Source organism: Nyctereutes procyonoides, unplaced genomic scaffold (assembly GCF_905146905.1).
Source record: "Nyctereutes procyonoides isolate TBG_1078 unplaced genomic scaffold, NYPRO_anot_genome, whole genome shotgun sequence".
NCBI lineage: Eukaryota > Metazoa > Chordata > Mammalia > Carnivora > Canidae > Nyctereutes > Nyctereutes procyonoides.
In genome coordinates, this window is record NW_026575052.1 from 18,253,196 (window position 1) to 18,269,843 (window position 16,648).

General features: G+C 34.7%; 1 protein-coding gene across 2 annotated transcripts in view; it reads left to right on the top strand.

Moving 5' to 3' along the window:
• PHKB (phosphorylase kinase regulatory subunit beta) overlaps positions 1–16,648 on the top strand; it is a 211,170-nt gene that overhangs the window by 119,992 nt on the left and 74,530 nt on the right. For both annotated transcript variants that reach the window (XM_055331265.1, XM_055331264.1), the window contains exons 14-15: positions 748–906; positions 10,766–10,860. In XM_055331265.1, coding sequence (XP_055187240.1) covers positions 748–906; positions 10,766–10,860 — 254 coding nt within the window. The remainder of the gene's footprint in view (positions 1–747; positions 907–10,765; positions 10,861–16,648) is intronic.

Sequence of the window (16,648 nt, forward strand, 5' to 3'; positions counted from 1 at the left end):
AGCCACCCAGGGATCCCAGATTTTAGTCTTTGAATAATAAATTTTAGTTTCTATCAGGGAATGTATATATTTATTTATTTATTTTCTTCCAAGATTTTACTTAAATTCAAGTTAGTTAATATATTAGGTATAGTATTGGTTTCAGGAGTAGAATTTAGTGATTCATCACTTACATATGGCAGTGCTCATCACAACACACGCCCTTCAAGAAATGTTTTAAACGAGTTAGTCACAGGGGACAATGGATTTTTTTTTTCTCTTCAATGATATTGAATAGTAGATAATGGGCTAAATGTTTAAAATGGGGATTTCTTTGCTTTAAGCAATGGCTCAGGGTTATAATTCTTCATTTGAGATTACACAGTATCTCATTTGTAATGCTTCTACAGACTAATCCTATTAGAGATAACTTCTATGGCTCTAAATGTTTGCATACTGTATTTTTATTGATTCATTTAAAAGTGTTAAAATTAAATGTTGTTAAAGGAGATTATGTACACATTATTGGCTAAAGCATATCATATGCTGTCAAATTAGTGTTTTAAAGTCAAGGAGCTTTTCCATGTTTTTCACTGGCAGTTTCTGAAAGCCAATATATCCGATTTTCTGTAGCCTATCAAATCTATTACTTCCTTTACAACCTCTCTCTCTCTCTCTCTGCTTTCTAACATTGCAATTTCTTGAAGGGAAAATTTGGGGAGGACACTGTTTTTTTATATTTCAGATATTTATTTTTAAACTCCGTAGGTTATCCTGTCATACCAAAGTACTATTATGTGCCAGCTGATTTTGTAGAAAATGAGAAAAGAAACCCTGGTAGTCAAAAGCGATTTCCTAGCAACTGTGGCCGTGATGGAAAACTCTTTCTTTGGGGACAAGCTCTTTATATCATTGCAAAACTCCTGGGTAAGTGGAGAAGGTTGGGTACATTTTTTCCCTTGGTATCAAGCTGTTAGAAATAAGTATATTTTTGCTGACATCTTTCTTGGATTTGGGTGGTGTTTCATACTGTTTAAGAGGTCTTGGGGGAGTTTGTTAGTATGTAAAAGTATAATGTGTCTTTTTCTCTGAATGACGATGGACAGTTTCTGGGAAGAATGTCAAGTAGGTGTGGGTACCTTTATGGTCGTTTAGGGGCTGCATTCAGCCTAGTGAATAGGTTTCTAACAGGAGGTTGTGGGAACTTTGAGTTACATTTATATAATGTGAAAAAAATTCTGATTTTATGCTTGGTCATAGCTTTAATAAACCAGTTGCTAAAGGGAATTGGTTATCTCAAAGTTTTCCTCTTTCCCAAAAATATACATTGGCAATTTACTCAGTTAGCTTAGAGGCTTAATGGGACCATTATTCGTTTTTTTGTTTTGTTTTCTTTTGTTTTTTGAAGAATTTTCAGGGTATCCTAAAACTTCCGCTGAATATAAGTACTCTTTGGATACATTGAGATGAAGGCTAATTTAATGAACACACACACAAAAGCATTATTATGCATTTTTCTGCATCATTGCTTACTAAAATTTCAAATATTATTAGCTTTTGCATCAAAAAGACTATCATATTAGAGTCAATTCCTTAATGGCAAACAAATTATGAAACAGGTTGATTGTAAATACTGTATGTACCTGCACTAGAAGAACTGCTTACTGTGTGAAGAATTGTTACTGTCTTTGTTTTTCCAGTATTATTGCATAAATGCTAAAATTGTTTGTGTTGTAAGAGTAATCATCTTTAGTTTCTTTTTTTTACATTCCATTAGGGAAGAATATTTCAGATTTCCAATTCAAGCTTTTTACAAATGACATATAAGAGCACACAGAAGCTAACCAAAGAAGAGAAAATTAAGTTAATGCAGTTTTCAATTTGCTTGTTTCCTAACTGCTTTTTTGAGGCCATATATACTTAATGCTAATTTAAGAACCAGTAGAAAAATGTTCATCTTTTAAAGGGACAGCTTCTTGATAAGGAGTTGATATTATTTGTACAGGTTTTGCTTTTAGATTTTCCGAAAGAAAAAATATATATACATGAAGTAGTTTTCTTAGAATCAAGCCAGGTTGGCAAGGTTATCTCTGATTAGAATATTATTTCCGTCTAAATAGCATGAATACAAAGAAGCCTTCTGGTGACACAACTAAACAAAACATGTTGTAGCAGAGGAGTAGTTAACTGATCTAAGGACAAGAATTTTAACATCAGAATCATAAATTCCTATATAAATTTGTTACAATTGAACATGATGAAATTTTTCTGATGTTGAAAACTAGAACTTGGGATGGATATTGGATTTGAGATCTAAATCTTTATCATCCTGCTTTTTGCTCTATATCCAGTCTAGGGTTGAGTGCTGGAAAGAGTACTATTTGAGCAAAGCCTCTGGATAAAATTGGGAAGGCTAATGAATTGGGAATGCAGAATTTACTATACATAAGCAAATTGGGCTTTTAAAAAGGAGAAGTTTGAAAATGTTATCAATCGGTAAAAAAGCATTGGCCCTTCCTTACTCTAAAATAAATGTATTGAATATAGACAGATTTTGAGTGTAGATAGTATTTCCTTATGTTAAGATGAGTATGAACAAAAAATAGTCCAGACGATGCCGTATCATCTGTTTCATGACCAAAAAGAAGAAAAACTTTATAAAGAGTCAATTTCGCTTTTCCTGCTGAGCTCCTAAAAAGGCAGTAGAGAACATACAGAAGGTGTGTTGCAAACTATGAAACCACATACTTTCTTTCCCACTGAAAAAAGATGTTATGTATTCATTAGCTCTCTGACCTAGCTCTGTGTCATCTGGTTAACAGACTCACTGGTTAAAATGAATAAAATCTCAGAAGACTAAATCATTTAGTTGCTCTTAACTATTGTATACTCATACCAAGAACATCAGACTTCTGTGGATGTTATTTAGATTCCAGATACCACATTTACTAACAAAGTCTTATTTATTCATTAAAGGAGGCTTGGTTGGATATCTTCTTGACAGCATTTTGTGGGCAGTTATTTGGAGTTATCTGAAAATAATAGAACAGTAAATCTTTGAAATTATTCTATAGTATATGACTTTCACTAATTCTGCCAGTTTTTTATCCAGTGAAATCTAATGAGAATATTTAGCTTTTATATGTACATATATATGTATATGTATATATACATATATATGTCAGCTATATACATATATAAGCAAAATATTCTTATATATACATATACACACACACACACAATAATGAATAATTATGCAACAAAACCATGTGACTTTTATTACATTGTTAGAACAAAAAGACTCAATATGCTATTTCCTGGCTTGAGGCCTGAACTGCCCAGTGTATTCTTAGAAAATAGTTAATTATTACAGTATTTTTTTCTTTAAAAAATTAAGATATTCAAGATTATGACCTTCACTTAGGCACCACTATAAGATTCCCAAATCATTAAAGATTAGAGCATTATAGAACTTAAGATAGGTGGATAGAAGAATTTTTTTAGGATGGATACTTTGAAAACATTAATAATAAGTATCAATACTTAAAACAAGGCATGTTCTCTAATTAAACTTGAAAATATTGAACAATTTTTAAAAGATTTATTTATTTCTTTTAGAGAGAGAAGGGGGCACAAGTTGGGGGAGTGGCAGAGAGAGAATCTGCAAGCAGACTCCTCACTGAGCACAGAGCCGGATATGGGGCTTGATCTCATGACCCATCAGATCAGATCGTGACCTGAGCTGAAACCAAGAGTTGGACATTCAACCAACTGGGCAACCCAGGTGCCCTGAACATTTTGACCAATTTTAGTAAACTACAACTTTCCCTCCAACACACACACACTCCCAAAACAGTCAGATGAATGAAAATTTTCTTGAATTTCGCAAGGATTTTTTTTTTTCTTGTCAAGATAAGTGTTATTGAATTTTCTAGGAGGGTTAGGAAGTTTTTAAAGTGATAAAATAGATATAGAGGTACTTTAAAATATCCAAAATGCTGTGTACATATAAAGTCCCCAAATTAATTTCCTAGGTGTCTAATGTTCTTTGGTAAGTCATTATTTGGAATCTATTTTCCAGTAGAAACTATATTTTAAATGATTATTAACAGCCAGCACACTTGGAACTAACCATGTGATATAGATTATTTCTCTGATATAATCATCTTTATCCTTCACTTTCTTCTCTGTTAGTTTCTTCTTTTTTTTTCTTCATGTTTTTCTTCAACTGTGGCAGGAAGATGAAGAGTTTTGGGATCATGAACTTAAGGAACTAGATAGTTCAGGATTTCAATACAATTTCTACTACTTACCACTTATATGACTTGAAGAATTTTCTTAACTTCTTTGTCAGTTTCTTTATTTTTTAAAGGATTAATTGATGAAGAAATAGACATAAAGCATTTACTGTGGGACAGATACATAGTTACATGGTTCTACTTCCTGTACTTCCTTCTACCCTCCCTCCCTCTCTCAGCCACCATTTAGGAGATAGTATTTGTTAAAATGTATTTCATAGTTCTTATTAACCAGGCAACTCAGGATGCTCAAGGGCCCTCCTTGTAGGTACCCCCATAGCCACAAAACATCACAAGAAGAAAATGCTTCCCTAGTTGCTACTTAACCATTCATCTTCTCCATGATTTAGCAATTTGTAGAGGCCTACTGTATGCTAGTTACTGACATCCAGTAGCTGTACAGCAAGAATTGAATGTGACAATCTAGGAAATATTTCTGTCTCTCTGAGGGCAGCTTAGTTTCTAATTACAATGTTTGTAACTAAGGTAAATCCATTTGTATTTGATTTCATTCACGGTATTTTTTGCCCAATTGACGTCAGATATAAAAGCAACTTACTAAGCCTGGAAATCTAATGTTTTTTAAAGTTAAAGTTAATGATCAAGTGCCCCCTAGTGTGCATGAGGACATAAGAAACTGAAGTCTTGATTTTCATTGGTCTCTTGACTTCAAATGCAGTTGACGCCTTATTCAGTATAGCACATGGTTTTGTTACTGATCAGTTAAAGATAAAACGAACAGATAAGAGTACATGGATATATTTCTACATTGTGGTTGCTAAGAGATTTCCCAGCTGTTACACTTCAGGAAACTTCAAGCAGAAAGACATTGATTTCTAAGCACTGTTGTTATCTTTTTCATGGTATCTTTGTGATTGCTAGTGCCCTAAAGTGGGATTTCTGTGCAGTAAGCATTATAAACAACTTGAGAGCACATGTAATACAGTATAATTTTAAAAGCTTCATCTAAGAAGATTTTCTTCCTTTAGCTTATTAGATAAATTTCTGGCTTTCTTAAATCTAAACTGTTTAGTTGAATTGCTACTAGGGCTAGAAAACTTGCATAAAAATTTATGATCCTACCCTTAAATATATTAATAAAATTGAATATAAAAGCAGTGATACCTAGGGTCTGAGAAGACTGCAAACATACTATCAGACTGTTTCCCAGAAATACTAATAATACCTGCCTTAAAATGTATCCGATTCTGTGCTCTGTCCTTTTTAAGTATTATCTTAAGTAATCTTCCTAGCTTATTTATGAGATGGATACTGTATGTCATAACTGAGGCTCAGAAGAATTTAGCAACTCACACAAGGTCATATAGCCCATGACTAACAATTACTGATTTATTCAGGAGTCTGCAGGGTGATTGTGTCACTTGTAACCTTTGTGTAATTAAATATGCTCATTAAAAATAAAAAGTTTGCTAACTTAATAAGATATTAATTTGTATCCTGTTTTCATTTATATGCTTATTGTTCAAAACATATTTGTCATTTTTTGCCCTCTACAAATTGTCTAGTTTGCTTTGCCCATTTACCCTTGATTTTTATGGGTTGGTTTCCTTATCAGTATGCATGAATGTTTTATATATTAGATATACTAAACCTCCTTGGTATTTTCCTCATTTGTTTGCCTCTGAATTTTTTTGCATTCTTTTTTGATGAATGAAATTTAAAATATTTACATAATTAGATATATCATTATTTTTTAATTTAATTCTGGCCATGGAACTTAACATTTAATTTTGAGAAGTCCATTCCTGTTAGTCAATTGAGTTAAAAATATTTATAATTTTGAATTTTTTTGGTATAGTATATGAAGTTGAGGATCTATATTTTCTTTTTCTCAGTAGCTTATTTCTTAATACATGTGTTACTAATATATGTCATTGCAACTGAGAATCAGTTAGGCTTTGAAGCACATAATTTTTACCCCATAAATTATCTGCTGAGCCTATTTTAGTATGTCCTATGTAATTTTGGTGTCATGATAAAAGTACTTGCTCTGTTAAATTTCCTTTGAATTGTCATTTTATTAAAGAAACAAAAATTCTTGGTATTTTCTTTTTACCCTTAATAATGACTGTTTGAAGTAAACCTGGTATATTTTTCATAAAATTTTTATGAATAAAAAATACAAATATTAATGGACATAATCTGTCATGTAAAGATTTAAAGACAGCTGTCCCTAAATATAGAAATGCTTGATTATCTGTGAGGTTTGGTACCATATTATGAGATGTAGAAAGCCATTACTCTTTTATCCTTTTTCTCTTATTTTCATTTTAAATATTCTGCATTTGGTCAGGCACAAGTTCTTTCAGGCTTGCCACTCTTCAGCAGAAAGCCAATGCCATGGAATCAGCGCACTGAGGAACTCTGTTTTGCCTCCTGAATGTTAAAAATCAATTCAGTGAGAAGACTATGTCTATTAACCTGACCTTTTGAGGCATTAATCACTTTTACCATTATGGAAATGAAAGCGATGATTACAGCAATTGATGTTTCCTAATTTGTTAATCCACCAGTTTATTATTTTGTTTAATAAGTCTCTTGAGCACCTACTATATGGCAGATGCTGTGCTAGAAAGCAGGGAATAGAGGCATATAGCCCGTGGGATTATAGATGAGCACATGGTGTAGATTGAAATATCAAGTTAGATATATAGATGCAGTACAAATTGAGAAATGAGAAGGAAATGCAAAGAAAGAAGCTTTTTCAAGAGACTTGGTTAACTGTTTGATCCATATCAATTTTAATAGATTAGCATTTATGGTTTCCAAGGATATAAGATTTCTTAATTTTTCTGTCATCATTTATAAATAACAAAATAATAAAGATAGAATTTCATTTCTGTAGAAAGACAGTGAAACATTAATTATGTAAAATGCTTGTTGGTAGTGGAAATTTTTTCACATCTCAACGATCAGACAAATGAGATAGGGAAATAATTTGGTGTTATTTAGAATATCACTGTACTAATCAACCCTGCATCATGAGTTCAACTGATATTAATAAATAGAAATTATATGGCGATATTTGCTATTAATTAAGCCTATATTGTTTTCATTTAAATTTTGTAAAAGTTTATTTTTTTTCAGAAATAAAAGAATGTTTTGTGATTTGAATAGGAAAAATATAGCATATCAAAGACCAAATTATTTGTTTAATGTTTTCTCCTCTTGGTATTTTTTCCATCTGTGTTTGTACAGTATCAGTATTCTTAAGGGATAAGATTAGTCTGGAACCCAAAATCAAGAGAGAGACTGCCTGTTTGAACCCAAGCTCTGTCATTTACCTGCTGTGTACACATTGCTTAGCCCCTCCACTTCTCCATTTTGTCATCTGTAAAATGAAGGTTGTAATGAGGATTAATGATTTAGCATATATGAAATGCTCAAACGAGGCCAGGAATGTAGTAAGCACCGTGGAAATGTTGCCCTGGTTCCTGTGGCAGAGACAGCAGTAGCTGTGGTATCTTCGGTGCAGTAGCTTCTATGGCTGCTACAGTTGCTGTTCCTCCTTTTTTTTGTCATACTATCATTAATATCACTTTTATAATTATTAAAAACATCTTCCAAGAGTTACTGAAAACACTATCAGATAGCATTGTATACATACCCTGAAATTGCTGTAGAATAGAAATACCTGTATAATGAGAAACAGTACCCCAGCTGCATAGAAGTTTACAAGCATGTCTGTGGTTGACTCTCTGCTCTGTTTTTCAGAATTATTCACTGACTAAAAGAAGCTATGGAAAATGAAGGTTTGGGGTTTTTTTTTTTTTTTTACTACTAAATATTATATGCAGGTGAATTTATACAAAACTCTGCATGGTGTTGTTTTTAATGTAATCAGTAAAGAACTGAAGATCAAATATGAAAAGAAGACATTTTCATAGCTTAAGTACAGCAGAAATTATACTGATTCACTTTGGGAGAAGTTAAATTCTTTTTTTTTTTTTATGTTATCCAATTAGCTTTACATATCTGGGCGTAACTAAGATAACCTTATAGATGTGCAGTTGCTGGGACAGAGTACCTGCTGTAATTTGCATAAATACCACCATTTGCACTCCAGCAAAGGTTATGCAGGATTACATTTGAAAGTTTTCTTCCCAGCATAGTCCTCTCCATGTCCATGGAGAATCCCTTCTACGTTGAGCCTTAGGTACTGAATCTCTCTGAGGTGTGTTACAGCAGTAGACACAGAGAACTCCTGACTAAATACCTTCTCCTTACTCTCTTCTTTCAGACACTCTAAATTACCTTCCTTGTTACGTCCTTGGATTTTATCCAAAGTTGCCACAAGGAACTACCACATGAAAAGGGCTTCCAGTGCAACAGTACAACACCAGTCCAAGCTATTGCCTTATTTTTTTTTTAAGATTTTCTTCATTTATTCATGAGAGACACAGAGAGAGAGGCAGAGACACAAGTAGAGGGAGAAGCAGGCTCCATGCAGGGAGCCCAATGTGGGACTCAATCCCAGGACCCCAGGATCACACCCTGGGCCGAAGGCAGGCGCTAAACCGCTAAGCCACCCAGGGATCCCCGAAGCCATTGCTTTCATGCTGGCTAGTGCCCCATAAAAAATACCCTGTCTCAGAAATCTCTTTTGGAATTTAGTATTAGGAAATACTTTGTCTGCTCTTCATGAACTGGTTTCCTTTCTTGAGAGAATGCAAATACATTATTCTTAGAACAGCTTTATTGAGGTATAATTTATATACCGTATCTTAGCCTATTCAAAGTTTAAATTCATTGGTTTTTAGTTTATTTATTTACAGAGATTTGTACAACCATCGCCACAATCAATTTTAGAATATTTTCATCACCCTTCGAAAAAACTCATATCCAGTCACTCCCCACTCATCCTCTTTTTTTTTTTTTCTTAAGATTTTATTTATTCATGAGAGACCTAGAGAGAGGGAGAAGCAGGCTTTCCGTGGGGAGCCTGATGAGGGACTCAATCCCAGGACCCTGGGATCATGACCCAAACCAAAGACAGACACTCATCCACTGAGCCACCCAGGTGTCCCCCCAACTCACCCCTTATCACTTCATCCTTTCCCCCAACACTGGACACTCATTAATCTTTCTATTCCATAGATTTGTCCATACTGGACATTTCATATACCTTGAATCATATAATGCATGGCCTTTGTGACTGACTTTTTTCACTTAGTCTATTTTCAGGGTTCACTGATGTATCAGCACTTAATTCCTTTTATGGTCAAATAACATTCCCTTGTATATATACTGCATTTGATTTATCCATTCATCTAGTGATGGACATTTGGTTGTTCCCACTATTTTGCTTTTATGAATAATGCTGCTGTAAACTTTTATGTACAAGTTATTGTTTGACATATGTTTTCATTTCTCTTGGGTATATACGTAGGATTCGAATTGCTGAGTCTATGGCAAACTGTGTGTTTAACATTTTGAGCAATTCCAAACTGTTTTCCAAAGTAACTGTACCATAATGCAGTCTCTCCAACCATTGTTCTTAATCTGTTTTTTTGATATTAGCCATCCTAATGGATATGAAGTGGTGTCTCATTATGATTTTGATAATCATTTCCCAAACGACTTAATGTTGTTGAGCATCTTTTTGTGGGCTTATTAGTAATTTGTGTATGTTCTTTGGAGAAGTGTCTATTCGGGTACCATGACCATTTTTTAATTGTGTGGTCTTTTTTTTATTGAGTCATAAGATTTTTTTTAATGTATTCAAAACAGAAGTCACTTACAAGATACATGATTTGCAGATGTTTTCTCTCATTCTGTGGGTTGTGATTTCACTTTTTAATCATTACCCTTGAGGTCCAAAAGGTTATAATTTGACAAAGTTCAATTTATCTCATCTCTTCTTTATCACTTAATGTTTTGATTTTATAGTTTTATCTAAGCCAAAGTCACAAAAATTTACTCTTTTATTTTCTTTGAACAGTTTTAAAGTTTTAGGTCTTATGTTTAACTTATGATCTATTTTGAGTTAATTTTTGTAGATGATTTGAGGAAGAGGTCCAACTTTATTCATTTGCATTTAAATATACTCAAGTTGTCCCTGCACTATTTGTGAATAAACCTATTCTTTCCCCCAGTGAATTAGCCTGCTTTCAGGGTTCATTGATTTAGCCTCATCCATAAGTTTTGGTATGTTGTCTTTTCATTTTCAATCATCTTATCAGAATATGTATTAGAAAGTATTTTCTAATTTCCCATTTAACCCATTGGTTATTTAGGAGTGTGTTAATTTCCATGTATTTGTGAATTTCTAAAATTTCTTCCTGTTGATTGATTTCTAATTTCATTCTATTGTCAGAATAATACATTGTATACCTGTAATTCTTTAAATTTATTGAGGATTGTTTTATGGCCTAGTATATGGAAAATGTTCTGTTAGGTCTAGTTGGCTTATAGTGTTGTACAGATACATTTTTGATAATGTCCTTTCCCTTCTCTTTTTTTTTCAGCTGATGAATTAATCAGTCCTAAAGACATTGATCCTGTCCAGCGCTATGTCCCACTACAGAATCAGCGTAACGTGAGCATGAGGTTTTCCAATCAAGTAAAGAGATTTTTTTTCTTAATTTAGACTTGTCTAAAGACATTTAAATGTTAATTTAAAAAAATTTATTCTGAATAGGTTTTTATTGATTTTTCTGAGGGCAAGGCTTTTCTCTTTTCTGGTTAGTTAAGATTTACTTGTGGTAAAAGATTATTAATGAAGAAATATGAGTCAGATGTATCCAACAGGATGTCTTCCAGACAAATCTTTTCATCTTCACAGTGCTTGAGTTTAAGGTGTTAAATGCCTTCAGGAGGAAACAGTATGTATGTGTGGGCAAGGGAATATATGAGGTAGAAATGGAGTCTCATTGAAAGGCCCTGTGCTTAATTTCTCTCTATTTATGTGTCTCAGTGACAGAACTGAGTGATTGACAGAGTGTTCTTCATACTTAGTGACATGTTGGGTGAAGGAATAATTTAAAATTTTTTACATTTACTAGCTATGGATTCAGACTGTGTTGTGTCAACAAAATAAGTGTTTGCAGGTTCAGCAAGATTGATGTTGATTTGAGCAAACCCTCAAGTATTAAATGATACCAGTAATGAGGACTGTTAAAATGAAAATGTTGTGGATTATGGAAACTGCCTGAGGAGAAAGGGAATGAACCTGAGTGTGTGCCTGGGATTCCAAGCAGTTAACATTTATTTAATAAGAGTAACAGTACTTCCAGGAGATACGCTTATAAAATCAAAATGCCCTTTTTGAGGTGCCTGAGTGGCTCAGTTGTTTAAGTTTTCAACTCTTGATCTCAACTAAGGTCTTGATCTCACAGTCATGAATTTGAGCCCCATGTTAGGCTCCACCCTGGGCATGGAGCCTAATTAAAAAAAACACACACAAAAAAAACTCCTTTTATTAAAAAAAAACATGCATATACATATAATACACACATATACATTCACACACACATATAAATACTTGTAGTGAGAGAAAGGGAGAACCAACCAGGTCCATTAGATTGTATCACACTATTTCTCTGATTCTTTTGCTGGTCTTCAACAAAATATGTAATTACTCACAGTGGTTTATACATGAGAAGCTATTTCGGAGACTTGTAAATAAATGTTAAGATTTTTCTCAAGAGTGTGAAATCCCTACGTTAATATGTGTTAGAAATTTTTCACTGGACTGTTGACTTCTGTGTAAGGTGAGGATTTGGGCTTTATCTTAGTTACCACTTGTATCAGTGCAGTACAAGTATATATTCTGTACAAATTTGAGATATGCAATTTCACTTGATGAAATGGTAAAATAGGGAATACATTTAACTTCATATTAACGCATTGCTGTGACTCTGAGCCATTTTAAGACCAGTATGTATCATTTACATAGCATTTCACATGTGTTACACACTTTTTTAGGGTAATGAAATCTCAAAGCCTTTTATTAGAAAATAAATAGGTCACAGATTTGAGTTGTGGGAATAGGAGCCAGAGAGCACCAAAGCACATAACTAACAAAATCAACAATTCAAACAGTTACTTCATGCTTGATACATATAAGGAAGGCTGTGGATTATGTGTAATTTTTGACATGCAGTATATACTTCCTACTCTTTCTCTCCCATTCAAGAAAAGCCAATTAGAGTACAAGTGAGAGAGAATTTTATAGAGAACTCACTCTAGGTGTGTTTTTTATATTGAAATCATTTTATATTGAAATCATTTTTTAAAATTATTTGTGCTGTGCCTCCCAGGTGAAGCCACATCCTACATAAGAGCCTTGCTGTAGGGTAAGGACAAAGACTTCTCTCCTGCAGCTTCATGGGGATTATATCTATACAGACTTGCATACAGTTTCTGAGAAGGAGATGATGGAAGGATTGGCAGCAGAAAATTCCCGGGAGCCATTATGCCCCACCCTGTTGGCAACTTGGTTGTAATGATATATAAAATGATATAATGATGATGATAAAATGATGTAATGATATATAAAATATAAAATGACGAAATGCCATTTGCCACTTTCTTGGCAGTAGCATGACCTTGTCCATTGCTGGGACTGGGTGGCATGGACTAATGAAATAGAGATCAGACATAGCCCTCTGCTTGAAATGTTGATGTCACAGACCTCTTAATCATTATTGACCAGGTCGGACTTTGCAATTAACTGATATCCAGGGATTGTCCAGGTGCTTTAAACCCTACTAAATGATGGGAAGAGTAAAGAAGTAGTAGTAAAGTTCAGGCAATTTCTGGAAATGAAAGAAGTCCCTGACTTTGAAGGAAGCTGTATCAGAGGTCCCCATTTATCCTTTGCCTTAGTGATTCACTAGATGAACTCGCGGGATTTAGAAACTCTGTTGCTTACACTTATGGTTTATTACAGTGAAAGCATGCAGGATAAAATAAGCAGAGGCACTCGGGGCAAGTCTTGAGGAGACCGGGCACAAGCTTCCCAGTGTCCATTCCCAGTAGAGTCATGTGAGACACAGTTACGCAGCAATGATGTGTGAAAACACACACAAAGTGTTGCCAACCAATATTTGCTCAAGCTTGAGTGTCCAGGGTTTTTATCGAGGGTCTTTCATGTAAGCCCATAGCACCTGCATGATTGACCTTGGTTATTCAAGTTCTAGCTCCCCAGAGAGGGGGGAAAACAGATGTTCACCATAAATCACATTGTTAGCGTAAACCATCTGGACAAACTGATACGGTATGGCCAAAGGCCTTAATTAAGCATGCAAAAACGCTCTTATCTGACAGAACATTCCAAGAAGCCAGCCAAGGACCCATCCTGCAAATATGCCTTTCTTGGGAATGTTCAGAGTTTGAACAGCCCAGGCCTGCTGAATTAATTCTTTCCTTCACAAAAAGGTTATGGCAGAAGGAAGTTTCCAGAATCCAGAAAGGAGAAAGTGTGCCAGAACTGTGGCATTGTCCACTCCTTCAACTATGTATAGGGCTATTGATGAATTACAGACCTAAAACATTGAGGACTAAATTGAGAGCTATTGATTTCCTTAACAATACCCATAGCGAATTAATTTCATGTGAAAGGAAGTCCTTTTATACCTGGGTTTAAGACGGCTGTTGGAAAAGTATGCTATCATCTGGGATGACCTTCCTCACTACTCTCTCACTAGTCAGAAATTGCTGTTTTCTTTTGAAGAATAGAGAATAAAACAAATCCCCTTTTATAGGTAAATTTAGAGGAGTAAAAAGAAAGGTATTGTGAACAACAGCAGATATACTTTGTAGTATTGTGAGATTTTGACTCCCCCCAAAAAAACCCCTCCAGAAACCCACCTTTTGGAGATCTTAGAATGTAAGTTCCCAGAGATCAGAGAAAATGTTTGATTTATTTTCGTAGCTTCAATACCTGTGATAGAATCATCATGTTTAACTTGAATGTTTGAGTATACTTGAAGGTATGTGTGGGAGGAAGGTATAGTGGACTTCTCAAGCAAATGTCTCTAAATTTGTACCTCTAATCCTCTTTCCTAATATTTAAACTTGAATTTCCAACTACTTGGTGATCATCTCTCCACAGATCTAGTATCTAAGATCCATTATTTCTGGATGTATACTTATCTCCAACTTATTGTAGACATTAAATATGCACAGCTTTTTCATGTCAATCATATCTCAATAACATTGTTCAATATATTAAACTTTTTATGAATTAAAATTTTCTTTAATTTGTTTTTAATTCTAGTTGACATACAGTGTTATATTAGCTTCAGGTGTACAATATGGCAACTCAACAGTTCTATACATCACCCTGTGCTCATCACAGTAAGTGCGCTCCTTAATATCCATCACCAATTTAGTCCATCCCCCCACCTTCCCTCTAGTAGCTGTCAGATTGTTCTCTATAATTAAGTCTGTTTCTTGCTTTGACTATCTCTTTTTTTCTTTCTCATTTTTTTTCTTTGCTTGTGTGTTTTGTTTCTTAAGTTCCATATATAGTATTTGTCTTCCTCTGACTTATTTTACTTAGCATTATATTCTCTAGCTTCATCCATGTCATTGCAAATGGCAAGATTTCATTCTTTTTTTAATGGCTGATAATATTCGTGTGTGTGTGTGTGTGTGTGTGTGTGTGTGTGTGTGTGTGTGTATATACCACATCTTCTTTTTCCATTCATCAGTCACTTGGGCTGCTTCCATAATTTGGCTCCTATAAATAATACTGCTATATACATAGGGGTATGTGTATCCCTTTGAATTAGTGTTTTTGTGTTCTTTGGGTAAATACTGTACAATTGCTGGGCTATAAGGCAGTTCTATTTTTAACCTTTTGAGGACACTCCACACTGTTTTCCAGAGTGACTACACCAGTTTGCATTCTCCACATCTTTGCTAACATTTGTTATTGTGTTTTTGATTTTATCCATTCTGACAGGTATGTGGTGATATCTCATTGTAGTTTTGATTTGCATGTCCCTGATGATAAGTGATGATGTGCAAAAATACATTTCTAATACCAAATGTGTTAGCTTCTCTCTTCAGATCTGCCCTTCCTTCCATTGTGCTTGTCTTGGATAAGGACATTGCCTTCAGTAGTCCCTTCTTTTGCCAGTAGTTCTTCTGTCCAGATGGTTTTCATATTGGCTCTGCCTTCACAGTAGCATTGATATTTGTCTCTTCATACTCATCCCCATTGCCATGTACCACTTAGACTTCATTACTACTCAGTGGCATGGTTTTAATAATATCTCTCTGTCTCTAGTCTCTCTGTTTATTCCTTGTGCTTGAGAACACATGATCTTATAAAGCCTGGGTCCATTAATGGAATTTCTTGCTTAAAACCTTCCATGATGGGGCACTGGGGTGACACAGTCAGTTAAACATCTGACTCTTGGTTTTGGCTCAGGGTTGTGAGATCAAGCCCCGTGTTGGGCTCTGCATTCTGTGTGGAGTCTGCTTAAGATTCACTCTTCTCCTCCCTATCTCTCCCACTTGTGCACTTTCTGTATGTGTGTGTGTCTCTCTCTAAAATAAATAAATATATCTTAAAAAAAAAAAAACCTTCCATGATTCCCTACTCTCCCCAGGATAGATTGTAAACTCCATATCCTAACATTTGAGGTCCTACACAGCACCTCAGTTTCTTATTTTTCACCTGTATCTTGCAGTTTCTCCAGATTTCTTCCAATCCTCCTGTACTACAGTTTGAGCAGGCTTGCTGATCTAATATAGCACCCTGCCCTCACCCATACTCCTAGGCTTCCACATCAATCTTCATCCCAAAACCCAGGCCTCTTTGCAGGCAGAATACTTAAAATCCACATCCCAAATAGTGCTTCTTTTTTTTTTTTTAAGATTGTATTTATTTATTCATGGCAGACACACACACAGAGAGAGAGAGAGAGAGGGAGGGAGAGAGAGAGAGAGAGAGAGAGGCAGAGACAGGCAGAGGGAGAAGCAGGCTCCATGCAGGGAGCCCGATGTGGGACTCGATCTTGGGTCTCCAGGATCACACCCTGGGCTGAAGGCAACACTAAACTGCTGGGCCACTTTGGACTGCCCATCTTTTTCTGAATAGGGTATAAAAATTGTATAAATGCCTATTGTAAAAAGTGAAATAATATAGTTGAGATTACAGTGCAATTACATTATATTACACTGGGAATATTGGGTATTCCATTTCCCTATCTCCAGAAAGTCTTTTTTTAAAAAACAATACCTATTTTCACCTGTCTCCAAATTCCTGAATAATGTAAAGTCTTTTTGCTTCACTTCTTACCTTTGCAATTTCTGTTGTTTGTTTGAAAAGGTCATTTGTATACCTCAGCCTCCCTTCCATCTTAATCTCCTGATATTTAGTAGTTATTTTTAAT